This window comes from Melospiza georgiana, chromosome 2 (genome assembly GCF_028018845.1).
Source record: "Melospiza georgiana isolate bMelGeo1 chromosome 2, bMelGeo1.pri, whole genome shotgun sequence".
Taxonomy (NCBI): Eukaryota; Metazoa; Chordata; class Aves; order Passeriformes; family Passerellidae; genus Melospiza; species Melospiza georgiana.
This window is the reverse complement of record NC_080431.1, coordinates 62,741,997-62,757,127: the sequence shown is the minus strand read 5'-3', so window position 1 is coordinate 62,757,127 and position 15,131 is coordinate 62,741,997. Positions and strand designations below refer to the sequence as shown.

General features: G+C 36.1%; 1 protein-coding gene across 2 annotated transcripts in view; it reads left to right on the top strand.

The window, feature by feature from the left end:
- Positions 1-15,131, top strand: part of SGCG (sarcoglycan gamma) — a 105,912-nt gene that overhangs the window by 79,204 nt on the left and 11,577 nt on the right. For both annotated transcript variants that reach the window (XM_058018733.1, XM_058018732.1), the window contains exon 7: positions 4,464-4,536. In XM_058018733.1, coding sequence (XP_057874716.1) covers positions 4,464-4,536 — 73 coding nt within the window. The remainder of the gene's footprint in view (positions 1-4,463; positions 4,537-15,131) is intronic.

The window sequence follows — 15,131 nt, the reverse complement described above, 5'->3', positions numbered from 1 at the left end:
AAAACTATAAATATGGTAGTAACTGTACAATTAGTGATTCAAAGCCAAAGTTAAGTTATAATAATTGTGTTAATAAATTTTGTTTACGCCTGAGGGTCTTATCTTAAGGTTTTTTACTTTTTAACCTAATTGAAATTACAACTTTGTTTAACCAGGAAACCATATCAAATAATTATTGTTTGCCCAAGGGATGCTAAACTTTAATAGAAAAGCATGTTTAACAAAGATATGAAAAACTGCATAATTGTTAACTGATTTGGAAAAGGTCTGTCTCTGCTCAAAGTAAGTAAAAATCATTCATACACGAGTTGAAATTGTTATGCTAATATTAATGACTCACTCATCCAATATTAATCTTTACAGTGCATTGATAATTATTTACTTCAGCAGATATTGTACTAAGACACATTGCCTGGGTTTTTTTTATACTGTAGTAAAATTCAAAAGCAAATACATTAAAGTCAGTGAGGTTATTTCAGTGTAAAATTAATGTAAGTGAGAGGAGATTCATGCCTACTTTGCTTCAAATTAATTTATTAAAATTGTGATTTAAATGATACTATTAGCATGAAGGAGAAATTATTGTGATTTTAATGATACTATTAGCGTGAAGGATAAATTAGTAACACTAATATATACTGAGACTATTTTTAAACATCTTAGATAGAGAATTAAATCAATGTGAAATAAATTTTGAAAAGTTCATACCATAAAAAATAGATAATCCTTGGCTTAAAATACACAAAGAACATTTTGCAGTTTTTTATGTACAGTGTAGTGAACTATTTGATGTTACTTCTCCTTATTTATGTGAATGATGAAAAGCTCAGCAATGATTTTTAGAAAACCTGACAGTTTTCAACTAAAGTATAGTATAGCAGACAGCAAATGTGTATGATTTGTGATATTTCAAGACAAAGGTAAATGTCTAAGAGTAATAGAATCCAACCCAACACCTACAATTTCCTACAATTAGTATGTTTCAACTCATACTATTTCAGTCAGACATTCTGTGGCCCCTGTGTAGAATAGAACAGTGCAAATCAAGGAAGGGCAAATGCCTGGGGAAAGCCTCAGCCAGGAACGTGCCTCGGATACCCTGCAGGGTCGCTGGCAGGTCTGGGCGGTCACACTTCCCTGGAGCACAGAGAGACGCTGGCACCGGCCCCGGGCAGAGCTCTTGTGCCCACCAAATGCTCTTCTCCGCTTTGGGGAGGGCTCCAGGGCTTGTCACCTCCCTTGGAGGAGAGTGGAGAGAGGCTGAGCTCACATGCTCAAACATTAGCATCCAGCTGCCTGTGAAACACCCTGGGCTGTGTGAGACACCACATGGTATCACTTTATCTCCAGGAGATGCTTCCTGTGATTGTGGCAGCTGGAGGCCAGGCAGGACACACAAGGGTGTCCCAGATGACAGTAAGGACATAGGAGGAGGCAAAGAAGCACTGCCTTTGGCTCATCTGTGACATCTACATCACAGACACATCTCGGTGTATATGAAACTGAAGCTGGGTTTAGCCCTTTGTGAAAATTACTGCTCCTGACAAAAACTGCATCCTCTTCAATATTATTTCAGTAAGGACCTGTGTTTTGCAGGCATTTATTATGTTGCTGTGGCAGTACTGAACATCCATGTTTTGTTCTGGGAAGGTTTTGTACATTCAGCTGGCACTGGTGACAGTGAAACCACCTTGTAACTGTATTGACTAGTTCTATAATGTCGTCATGGCAGGCTCATAGAAACATAGAATTTTAATGGTTAGAGAAGATCTCTAACATCCTGCCATAAACCTAACACTGCTATATTCACCTCTAAATCACATCCCCAGGTGCCATACCTACGCTTTTTTTCCTTAAAGGAAAGCTGGCAGGGCAGAGAGGATCAGTTTTTTTATGGAGAAACATATTTCTATCACCCTTTCTCCAGTTTACTACTTGCCCTTCTGCTTGTTTGTCTTTTATAAAAATCCCCTGGAGTATTTGCTCTGTTCTGTGCAAAGGATTTCAGTTTGCGTAGCTAATGCTGGAGTGCAATGTGACAGTGTGTGTTTAATTTAAACACTTCTGCTCAGAAGGTAAGTTAAGTAGGAGGCAATTTGAGGGTATGAGTAAACATTCTGTTAGGCTTTGAGAAGGCAAATGGTCCTCGCTTGATAGGTTGCGTGGGGTGTTAATGAATCTTGCTGGCTTCAAACCTGTCATTGAGAAAATTAGAATCTTGTTCTTGTGTATTTTAGGAATAAATTACAATATCTTTATAAACAGTAGCCTAAAAAATAGTAAATATAGTAACAGTCATATCACAGTTAAACTAGGAAATGAAGACAGAAAATCAATTTAGGACCATTTTCCAAAAAAGGTTGCCCTGAGATTTTTTCTTTTAGTGGCATACTGTTAAAACTTAATGCTGTTTGATGAAGAAGCTTTACTCATATTAAAGCCAAGGTTTTATTCGTGCTTAGAGGTGAAGGCTCTAGAATATGGAAATAAGCCTTTTCATTCCATTTTACACCATCTGGCCACCGCCCAGAACATTAAAACTGATGTTTGCTGTTCTCTTTCTTCCATTAGCCTCTACTTCCATGAAACTGATACTATCTCTGTAACCACTTCCTTGCTTTATAGAATCATGGGATCATAGAATCACTTACATTGGAAAAGAACTCTTGAGATCACCAAGCTGAACCATTAGCCCAACACTGCTAAGTCTACCACTAAATCTTGTCCCCAGGTGCTGCATCTGCACTTCTGTTGTATCAGTATATCCCTGCAAAATATCTTAGTTGTATCAAATTAGCATTTTCTGATAAACATTTTTAATTCCTTAAGCTGCAGAATATTCTCAGTGTTAATGAACATGAACTGAAATGTTAATGAAGCAGGGTTAATGGTCTGTCTGAATTAATAAATTTTATATTTTCCAGTATTGTATTCATGCCAGTTTGTAATTTACAGAAAAAATTAATCTATTTAAATTTATAAGAGTATCAACAGCTAAATAAAATGTAAATTCCAGCTTAGTAAATCAATGATTGCTCAAAGTGGTGAAGTGATTTAATATGGTAATTCTTGTATCTTGTGTTCTTCTCTTCCATCAAGGAGATTTCATTCTAGGAAATCAGGATTTCAGCTAAAACTCTTTTCAAAAAGCAGCACATTTTATGCCTTCTCAGGACGTCCTGAGAATTTTCCAGCAATCCTCATGAAGAGACAGTCTTCCTATCAGTTATCTCAGCAATGTATTAATTTTAATGTTTTTTCTTGATTTCACTTCTTTTCTTTTTACCATGCTCTCTGAGGTTGCCCCAACCAATTTTTAATTCTCTTTTTCCCTTTATACCACATTTAATACACATTTATACAATCTACACCATACCTTTTAATCTTCCATTGCCATTCTCTGTCTAGACAGAGCCCAAATCCCTAACGCAGGGATTTCTACAGCTCAGAATTCTTTCCAGAGGGTAATGGCATAAAGAGCAGCCAGACAAACCACCTGGACTAATATCCTAACTGTTAAAACATATTGCCTTGCTACATATTCACCTGGAAAGTGCTCAGGTATATGAATCCTCAAAGCCAGAGAAGATCTCTCAATCTAAGACCTCTCCAGTTTTTGATGAGTACATTCAAAAAGCCAAGGCACAGAAGTTGAGAGGCTCCACCCTTGCTGTAGGTGGTGGTGTTCAGCTGCTTTTCCTGAGCTGCCTCTGTTGCTTGAGGGGCTTTTGTCCTACGTCAGCTGATTTCCTGATCCTAGTGGCGCTTAGGTGGAAGGTGATCACTGGGTTGGTGACACTGAAATAATGCTAATACTCAGGAGAGCAGAAATCAAAGTCCTTGGAAGATTTTCAGGTGCAACAGAGACCTGAGCAGGCTCCTGGTGAGGCTGGGTGCCCACTGTTTCTTCCTCTTTGGAATGAAACTACACATATATCAAGGTGTAAACTGTCTGATCCCATAGTCATTAACATCTTGCTTGCAGAAACACCATTTCATATTCAGCAAGTCTGCCTGTAAATAGGGGAGAATCTTTGATAAAGCTATATGACAGAAATTGTGATATGCAGGAGCAGTCTAAAATGAATATGATTATTTAGGACTGTAGCATTTGCAAAGATTTTGTATGGGTTTAATTATCTCTATTGACTATATTGAAAGTTACATTGTATAAATCTTATTTATTTATTTTATTTCTGTAAGTAGTTTAAAATTTATCTGTCTTCAGACCATTTTAATACTTTAAAGCTGTACATTTACATTACTTCTATATTGTATCTGTCCAACCAATACTGCAATGGTAATAACATAGCTGTATTTTAATCGTCTTTTAATTCTTAACATGTGTTCTCTTGATGTCCAGCATTGAAATGGCCATATTAAAAAAACCACTCTTGCTATTTTTGTGTTATATTTGAGGTATTACATTATAATGTTTTTTCATCTTTTGCTTTTTTTTGCAGGGCCTGAAGGGGCACTTTTTGAACATTCTGTAGAAACACCACTTGTGAAAGCAGAAGCTTTTAAACAGCTTAGGTAAGAATTTAGACATAAATCTAATAAGTAAATATTATTTTCTATAAATATTCACATTTTTTGAACACATGATTTTCAACACAGAATTGCTAATAACTTTTTTTCTGGGTTATGTGACAAGTTATTATTTTGAAGGAAAATTATACATATTGTTCTGCAATTTTGAATTATACTATGAATTGTTTGTTGCTGATGGTGAATATATTTAAAAACCCTGTGGAAAGATTTTTCTGTAAACTTCTATTTTGCAGTTTTGAAAGACTTTGAAATATGACTTTTTCTACTTAGTTACAATATAAGTTGCTTGTCTGTAGTAGGTCATCAACCTGTAATTAGTCAAGGTTTTTGAAAACTAGTATCTGAGGAAGCAGACTAAGAAGAAAAGTTTGGAAATGCATGAAGCTCTAATGTATGAAGGGAATTAAAAATTGGTTGGGGTAACTTCAGACACGATGGTGAAAAGAAGTGAAATCAAGAAAAAACCATCAAAAATTACTAAAAAGCAGTTTGGGCTGAGAAAATCATAATTAAGTACTTTGTATGTTTCAGAGCTACTTAATTCAAGGATAGGCTTTTTTTTGCATTAATCTATTTAGTTTTGAGTATCCCAAATTAGTGTATAATATGCTGGTTATGATGAGGTAATAAAGTCAAATTATATTCTCTTCTTGAACATGTTATCTTTCATTTATACGCCAGTTCAAAGAAGGGTTTGAAATGAAAGAGGATATCTTTAACAATTGGATTTCTGTCCTTTCATACCTTGGCAGTTTGCTTCTTTTTTGTCATAATTTCTCTTTTTAGTTTTCCTCTCCAATAGGGATAACTACTAGAGAGTAGTGGAGGCTGATGAAAGCTTTCAAAAACACTGTCTGTATCTTGTTGATTGAATTTTCAAATTGAGAATGACAAATGAGAGAGAGAGACTGTTAAGATAATGATTTTGATTATCTCATTTGTATTTAAGATTTACTTTACCTTGTGCTTGCATTTGAAGACATTTATGATTTCAAGGCATAATTTTAACATATTGATGTCCACTTTCAAAAATGTGTTTCTTCTGTTATGGTAGAATTTGGAAGTGAGAGACTTTGACCAATATTCTGCATTTTAAGCGTACATTGTCTGGTTTTGTAGGAAGTGGATTCATTATGTTGTAAATTTGAAATTTTCTGTGATTATCTCAACTTCAGTGAAGTAGGAAATCAAATTTCTTAATTGCAAAATCACGAAGCTCTCTGCAAATTTTGATTGGATATGTATCTATTATTTTCCATGGTTGTTACATTGCTTCAAATTCATAATCAATTAATATTTTAATAGGGTTAATATAGTTATATTCTACATCTGTTATAAACTGTTACATTATAAGTTCTTATTTGCACTTTTGTTTAACAACAATTGCAATGTTTCTGACTATATACAACTATTGTTAGTATAATTTTTCTGCCTCTTTTTCAAATAGGATAAAGTAGGAAGGAAAACACTGAGCTTAATTCAAAGTGTTCCTAAAGTTCTCCTCTATTAATGAATTTACCTCTTTAGTGTTTGTCAACCATAAACAACTATTTTGATCTGGAATGTTGCAATTTGTTAGCAGAGCTCAAATGTAATACATAAAATCCCACTCAGTTCTGTCTTCGATTAACTTAAAATAGGGGGAAGTACAGACTTCTCCAGAATTAACAGAAGTTTGCTAGTAATTATTGTGATGTCTGGGAACTAGTGACATGGCCACTGACACACTTGTGACTGTATTTGACATGAATCCAGAGCTGCTAAACACCTGTGCTAGAAACTGAGTTAGCTTAACCCTAAGAAAACTGATTTTGTGGGCATGAGGCTGTGCAATGCATGCACCACTCACTTGTGCCAGCATAGAATAGCTTGGGCTGGAAGGGACCTTAAAGATCATCAAGGTCCAACCCTTCCTGCCATGGGCACCTCCCACCAGACCAAGCCGCTCAGAGTCCCACCCAGCCTGGCCTTGGACACCTCCACCATCCACAGCTTCTCTGGGCATCCTGTTCCAGTGACCTACTATCCTCACAGCAAAGAAATTTTTCCCAGTATCTAATCTAAATCTTTCCTCCTTGCTCTATCACTTCATGCCCTTGTAAAATATCCCTCTTTTCTCTCCTCTCCTGGTAGGCCTTTACCCAGAGAAGTTCAGGATGCCTCAGTCCTTTAATTTATTTTCTTTTTCTGTCATAATCAGTGTCAAGTTTGAAAGCAGAGATGGCAATAATTTCATATTTTCATGAAGGGATTCTGGGAAGGTTTAAGAAGGAAATGTGCTGGTCGGCAGTGCAGATGGTAAATGAAGATGTAGGCAGAGAAGACCATTTTGTCAAGCTGGAGAAAGGTTACTTTCAAGGGTAACCTTAAATGTCAGCATACGCAAAATTCATGCATTCTGTTGTGAAGGAGTTCAGACAAATTTACCAAGAAAATTTATATAATGCTTCACAAATAATCTGTTTCATTCCACACGGTTAAATACAGGTACCTACCCACTGAAAAGTACTTCAATATGAAAATTTAAAATGCAGTTTTAAGTATGACTTTCCTATTTCAGATTTGAAGATGCTTCCTTTCCAGATTAGTGTAGTGAGCACAGAGTTATAGTTAATATAATATATTTGCTTACCTTTAGCCTTATCTCCACACTTTCACCATCTATTAATCTTCTGCTATTTTCCCTTTATTTTTCCTTCAGTGGTTGTGCTATGCCATGTGAATGTGATATGCTGGATGAATGTGTTATAAGGTGCCATGGTCTGCAGCATTAAATGTGGGGAGCAGTGTTTTGAGAAACCCTATCCGCTACAAATGGAGTTGCAGGTTTCAAGGAGATGACTGGAAAGCTGTTAATGCTTGTAATTTTTCAGCTCGTGTCATATGAATGGGGGCCACATTCTTTGTCATTCAGATTTAGAGTAGGATTTCAAACAAAGCTGATACAAATGGCCTCTGAATTATACATTCTGCTGGCTTTTTTGTCCAAATGCGGAATTTCAAGATAGACTGCTTTTTTGGAAACAAAGAGATGTGTGTGTTAGAACAAACGTGTCTTTTTATAGCTAACTTATTGAGATAGAGCAGTGCAATTATACTGTGGTCAGTGACTGTCTTTTCATTTGCAATTTGAAGGAAAATTATAGAGTCCTTTTCAGTCTAAAAGATACAATTTTTGACTCACTCATAAAGAAAAAGAGATGTGCTCGCACTTACTTCCAACTGGTAGGAAGAATTAAAACAACAAAACCTACATTTCAAGATTGTAGTTTTCCTAAGTTTAAAATAGCATTGCCTACTTTTTAATTCCTTTAATGGACTTCCTATATCTAAGTAAGATCCCTAGTTTTCATTTACAAAATTTGGTAATGGACACCTTAAATGGGGCCTTGCATGTAAGAAGCATCCAACAGACATCTCAAAGACATGTTGAGAGTCACCAGGGAGGTTTCGATATATCCAGGAAATGTCCTTCCCTGACAAATACCATTGAGGAGGCACCTGGTTGAAAACAGGCAATTGTCATAGGGAGAACAGAAATATGTCAGTGATTGCTATGATCCAGCTCTTTATTCCTGCCAAGCTATTTTGTAGTCTTTTCCATGGCTCTTTGTGAGGGCTTGGACTTTGGTATGTATTTGGCACCTTGAGAACTTGCCTCAGTCGGGTCTCCTGGTGCTTCCTAAGAATTTATTTAGCTGATACCTAGAACTGGATCACAGCAAAGATTTAATGGAAAACAGAGATTTAACATCTTCCTTCCCAGAAAAACCTGAATTTAAACAGAATTAGGAAAGCTCCTGTTCAGACACATACCTTGTGACCTAAAATGTAGGTCAAAAATCTGCAACAGCAACTACTGGAACTAGAACTAGATGCCGTAGACAGAGACATTTATAACAGTTGCCTATATGCTATCTTTTCCCCAGGTTCCATGTTAAGCACTGGAAATAGCCTCCTCTGATATTATCCCGAGTTTCATGTCATGTTTTATATCCCTTATTATCAAATAATATTCTCTGTGAAAACTGGTGTCTAATTTTAGACATTTTTCCAGTCTGATGCTAACATACTTTTCTGATAACTTAAAACAGCTTAGAATGTTATTTAGCCTATTCCTGCATTCCTCCTAAATTTTTGTATCCTTGAATAACATGGAGTTCATACATAGTTTTGTCATTTTTTTACCATTTGCTTCTTGTGATCTACATGGCTTTTGGTTTTCTAAGGGAAAACAGTGGATCAGCAAAACTCTTTAAATCTCAAAACAATGTTTCTGAGCTGAGCATTTGCATTTCCCAAACTTAAAAAAATGTGCTTACAAATGTGGCATTTTTCCATTTATCATCTAACTGTATACTATGAATAATGAATATAACGCTTACAAATTAGTACTATCTTTGTTCTCATATTTGCTGTGTATGGCTGTCTGACTGCCAACAACTGTGCCTTCTGAGCACAAATCTTGTGGGAAATCACTTTTAGTACACTCAGCTTGTGGTATTCAGACTGTCTTTTAACTGAGGGTTTACATCCAAGTTCAGAATGATCCACATCATTCCACTATTCTTGATTTTGGGAAGCTCTATAGCAGGAATGATATCACTGTTCCAGAGAGCCAACTTTTGCAGAGTATGATTATAAATTTATAGAGAGAGATATATGTTACCAGAATATGGGTATATTTAATGGTTTATGGGTATATACTGAAAATATTTCAATATTCCCCAGGGAAACTGATGTATTCTAAACAAATGTTTCATATTGGTATTAAATAAAACTTCAAATGTGTAACTAAGGAAGCATTATTTTATATTTAACTGAAATATCTGTCCAACACTTAAAAGCATAAAAATATATATATACAGGTATGTGACTGACATGTTACAGAATTTTGATAATTTGAACGCCAATTGTATGGTTTCTAGGTATCTGGTTAGGCTAGATTACTGTACTAATGGTAGACTTTTCCCTGTCTATATATTCATAATTGACATACACCCTTTAATTTTACATCTGTTCTGTGGCATCCAATAACTACTGATGTAGTTACGGTTTCTACTTCTCTCAGATTCTTTCTGAAGTCTTATTTTTAACCTTTCCAGTCCCCATTGATATTATTTTTTCCTTTTGCACCTGAAGTATTTGCTATGGTTGAACTATGTAATAAGAGGGAAAGCTGGAAACTGAATTTGTCGAGCTTTATGGCTGTATGAGTAAGAATTATGAAGGAAATGTAGAGAAATGTATAGAAGGCAACCAGGGGAAAAGCATTTGCCAAATAATTGTTTAATCATATTTGTAATACTAATGCTTGCATGCTAATTGCTTAAAAATACATTCTAACCAATTGACGTAAAGTCATTTTGATTTGCATTCATTATGAAAATCAAAAGCCCAGTCAGTCAGAAGAGATTGAATTACATAATAGAAAGTAGGAATAAGGTTATGATTCAGTGTTTGCAAGGCACCTCTGCTCCATGACTAGTGAGATATTTCTACTGCAGTGTGATTTTATGAGCCCTGGCTTTAATTTGATGGATATAAATTTGCATTCATATACTTTTTGTAATCAGGTTAACTAAAAACACCATAAAATATCTATTTTGGAAGCTTTCAAGAATTTATTTCCATTCATCTGATGAACTCAAATGTGTATAAAGGTGTCGTTTAGAAGGATTGGATAGTACAGGGCGTCATGTTGATCATCTTTTCAGAAGCATTTCTGACTTGGATATTTTAAAAAAACTCTTTTAGCAAAGTCTTGTGTATTACATCACATCTGGTTGTCTTGTAAGCAGTGATTTTTCCTGTAAATGTTAGTGAAAAGAATTTTGCAAGCACTGTCATAAATAACTTTCACTTCCTCCAGTCCCAGGGCTGATGTCTTTCCTAAAGCCTCAGTTTCTCAGAGATGTCACTCAACACATTAAAACCAATAAAAGTTGTTGCTGCTGTAGAAACAGAAACATGGGGCAGTCGTTTAAGTATTTTCCATGGCTGCTTGTGTCAGTAGCACAAAGAGCAAAGCTGTGATGATTAATGCACCTGTTGAACTGGGTCCCTGACAATGTCAGACTGCTCAGTGAGTTTGCTACAGTGAGCTTGTCACCAGTGATTACAGCATATCCCACCAGAGCACAAACCACTGTGAAAACTTTGATAGTGATTGTCACAGTTTTAGACACCACCTTGCAGGTGACCACCTGGAGCCCTGTTTGTAAGCCTGATTGTGCTGTCGCTGGTCCAAGCTGTAATACTGAGTTGAGCAGATCATGCCTTACATTATCTTTCACCTACATACATTTCTGCACATATATCAAGAGAACTGAGGAGGAGGCAGGAAGCAGGAGACACCCACCATAAGGAGGTGGGTGTGGGAAACACTGGGAGAAGAAAAGGGAGCGTTTCCTGCTAAGAGAAGCTTTTCCAAGATGCATTGCACATGTACACCATCGCTACTCACTCTTTCCCCTCTCCCTTGGACTGTGTGCAGAGTTGTGATACTTCAGTTGTGAGGAGTCTGATGACAGTGTGGCACATTCAGCCACTGTACTAACAATCACAAGAAGGAAAGGGCATGACCTGCTTTTCAGCAAAGCCTCTTCACTTGAGTGTTTGTTTTCATGAAGAACATGTGGACATTATAAACAGCATTTACTGAAGAACTCCAGTTACTTGAAATCTTGCTATGTTTCAGCATATTAATAAAAAATTGCTTGAGAATCATATAAAAGAAAGGCATGGCAAATTTCAGCCTGGAAGGTAATTTTATGAAACTACTCATAAGGAAAATGCCAACCCCATTTTTTACAACAATGATGCAAGTGCTGTTATTATATGAGATTAAAATTTTATAATACAAGACATTATTTTATAATATTATTAAAGTAATTTGAAAAAGATAGCTGTGCTGGAAACATCTGTTATGTGCCAGATTTAATCACATTCACTGGGGCCTTGGTCATTTTTAATTACCTGGAGAGTCAGCATATCATAAAATTGAGGTCATCACAGAGACCTCTTTTGAATTAGCTCTTACCACTCTTCATCACAACTGTCAGTCTTGAAAGAGGCTTCTATTTTGATCAAGTTTTAGTCTTATCTTTAGTCTTCATTCCTTCAGCGACTCTGCATTGAGTGACAGTAGGCAAACAGGAAAAAACACCTCAATATTTAAAATGGATGGAGAACTAATAAACAAATAAGTACACTGCGATAATCATATCTGCTGTGTTTTGGAATACATTATAAATGTTGTTTTAAATTGCTTTTAGAGCCTTTTCAAAGTGCCATTAAAACTGGGAACTGTTTTGTTCTTTATTTAAGAGAACATGTAAATGCATTTGTCCTATAACTTTGAGCACTTCTTTTATGTGGCTTACATTAAAAAAAAGTTCTGTTAACCAAAGCCTTGGGAGCTAGAAACATCTGATATTCAAATCTGGCTTTGTAATTGTGCTTGTGCACAGAGATCCCCCCTAAGCTGTAAACAGTGTTAGTGCCTGCTGTGCTTATGCTGAACAATTCCCTTGAATCCAAAATCTCATAACTGAGCTTTACTGGAATCATCTGCTGCCATGCATTTCAGATTTACAACATAAATACTCAACTAACTTGGAACGTGTTTTATTTCAAGAAATAAAACTATGCTAAGAATGTTTATGTAAATTAAAGAAAAACATGCTAAAGAAAACGCCAGCTGACACCTTCAAGAGCAGCAGATACTCCCAATATTTAAGAATGACACCCCAAAAGAATGCAGGGCTTTGGGGTTCTGCCCTTGATCATTATCCTCGATCATTTTTAGCATAAGTCAAAATGAGCTTAAAAAATCCCAGTAGATTTATTTATTTAAAAATCAGTGGTGCTTCCTATGCATATGGAGTAGCACTAAAAAGTGAGCACCATACAAAAACCCCTTCATCTGCATTTGCCTAACATTTTTGCTGATTCTAAATTGTTTTTTCATTGTTCATGCATGTGATTTAGCTGATGGTTCAGCACACACTCCTGGTTACCATTCATCTCTTACATATTTAGGCTGCATTCATGCGACTGAATCCAAAGCTAGAGGACCTCTGTGATCCCAGAATAAGCAGACGCATCTCAGATGTCCATCCAGGTATAGAATACTCCTCTCTCTGCCAGCAAAATCATTTATTCATTCGTTCACTGAAGTGGAAAGGGATCCTCCCACAAGCCACTCACACAGAAACTAACATTCCTGGAGCATGGCCCCAGGGGTTTACAACTGTTTGGGTAGATGTTCAGGTGGAGTCGATTAAATTTATTTGGACATCTAGGCGCAGATACCTGTACTGCATCTCATCACTTTTGGTGGAAGGCAACAGGTATTGTGAGGGCATTTTACAGAGATATCTAAAACGGAGCAGATTATTTATGCTCTAGCACTACTTCTTTCCTTCTGTTAATTTTGAAGGAATGGGGGATCAATGGCATTTCTTTAGGAATTGTACACTTGCCAACTACACCATGTTTGGTTAATGTCTGAGGAAATGAAAATTCATCATAAGAAATCAGGCACTGCGCTGGGAAATGTTCAAGTTGCAGAATAAAGCTTTCCACTTGGAACCTAGTATTTCATAAATTCATCTAAATTGCTAATCATGGTTTATATAACCATGTGACTAGGATTAGAAATGGCTGCCAGTTATTGGTTCTTGTTTGATATCAGGCATGAGGTAATGAGTCCTTCCAAGCTAATAATTAGCTTGGAATGCTATGACTTTTTCTTTTCAGGAAAGTCATGACAACATCATATTTACCTAAAAGAAGTATCCTTTCTTAGTTGGTAAAAATCCATGATTGTCTTGCACTCACTAAAAACTTGGAGAATTTCAAATAGTCGAAGTGTTTTCCTTGCTATCAAGTTTCTGAATATCTTCTTCCTTCAAAACCTTCTCTATATCTTCTGCATCAAATTCAGATTTCTTTTTTACACCAGTCTTGATAACTGTGCATCCCATGTATCTACATTTATATTTATTATCTCCTACAGTTCTTCCCTTGGGTCCTGTAATTCTTGTTTTGAACATTTTTCTGGTTTTCGGTCCTACACTGCACACTCATCTCCAATGTCCTCCTTTAACTGACTTATTTCTTAAAGCTTATGATTATTCAAATATGTATCAGAAAAATAGCACAATCTCTCTTTTCTTCTAATCTGAAGTCATCAGATTGCCCACAGTCTGAAACACAACAGAATAAGACAGTCTTATATTGTTAGTGCTTTTCTGTTATGGAGTCCTTAGCACAGACGTCATTAGAGGAACACAATCCAGGTTGATTTCCTGGGTCCTGCATCTCTGATGTTGGAATATGTAAAAGTTGGACACCCTGACGCAGCACTGGGGCACATAACAGACTTGCCTCCAAATCCAAGATCTTGGAGCTATAAGCTTATATTAAGTCCATGGATAAAATTATTTAAATATAGGCATAAATAAGGATAAATGGATTAATTTATCTACAGAAAATTAAACATACAATAGAATCTGATTAATTATGATTTTATTTTCTCACAATGATTGTCTTAACATAAAAAGCATAAAGAATCTAAGATCCATTACTGCCATTGCTCAATATTCCGAAAGGTCATTACAAGATTGTTTTAGCTTTAGATTGTTTTAGCATTCCCTATAGGTTGCTTATTTGAGCTTAATGAGTATTTGTGATCTGATTTCTTTGTTTCTCCATTCCATGATTTTGTAATTTCACAGTGACTCCCCTTCACCCCAGCCAAGCTCAGTAAGCCCAGCTGTGTTGTGTATGATGAAAACTCCTTCCCAAGAGTTAGAAGAAAGGGAAATATGAAAGTGGTTCAGTGAGGTTTTTTTACCCTCCAGATATGAGAGCTCAGCCCTAAAATGGTTGAGTAATGAATGGTTGAGTAATGCTCCTAGGCCTTACCAAGAGAGGCCTCTGGGAGGGGAGTCTAATAAACATGAAAGAAAGGATCCTGCAGCAGTGTTATACATGCCATACACAAGGCCTGAACTGCAATTAGTAATGACTTGTGTTTCATGACTGTCTTTGTGCATGAATGTGATTGTCCGGTGAAAGAAGATTACCAAGAAAAGCAGAGCCTACTACAGCATTTTGTAGTTATTTCAGGGTACTTCTGCTGTTATGAAAGTATTTGGGATGTTTCAGAAAATAGACATTTCTGTCTATTTTCAGAGGTCAGAGGTGTTACAAGCTGCCAGTAAAGCACAGCACATTTTGAGCCATCTCCAAATGATTGGAGGCAAAATGATGGACCTTCCAAAATGACATTTTCATTAGTGCATTTAAGCAATAAACAGAAAAACCAAAAAAAAAAAAAAAGAGGTTACTTTTAAAATCAAATTAGAACAGATTGCTCTATCATTTTATAGTCTTTAAGTTACAACATAGGATCACTGAAGATTTTCTTTTTAAAGCTTCGGAATTCCTGGAAAAATTAGGTGCTTTATGAACAGCTGCTTATATTCTAGCCAAATATTTTTTCTCTAATGGAGTTTCTGTGTACATAGACTTGCCTCTAAACAGATATTTTCATAGTATGTTTCTCT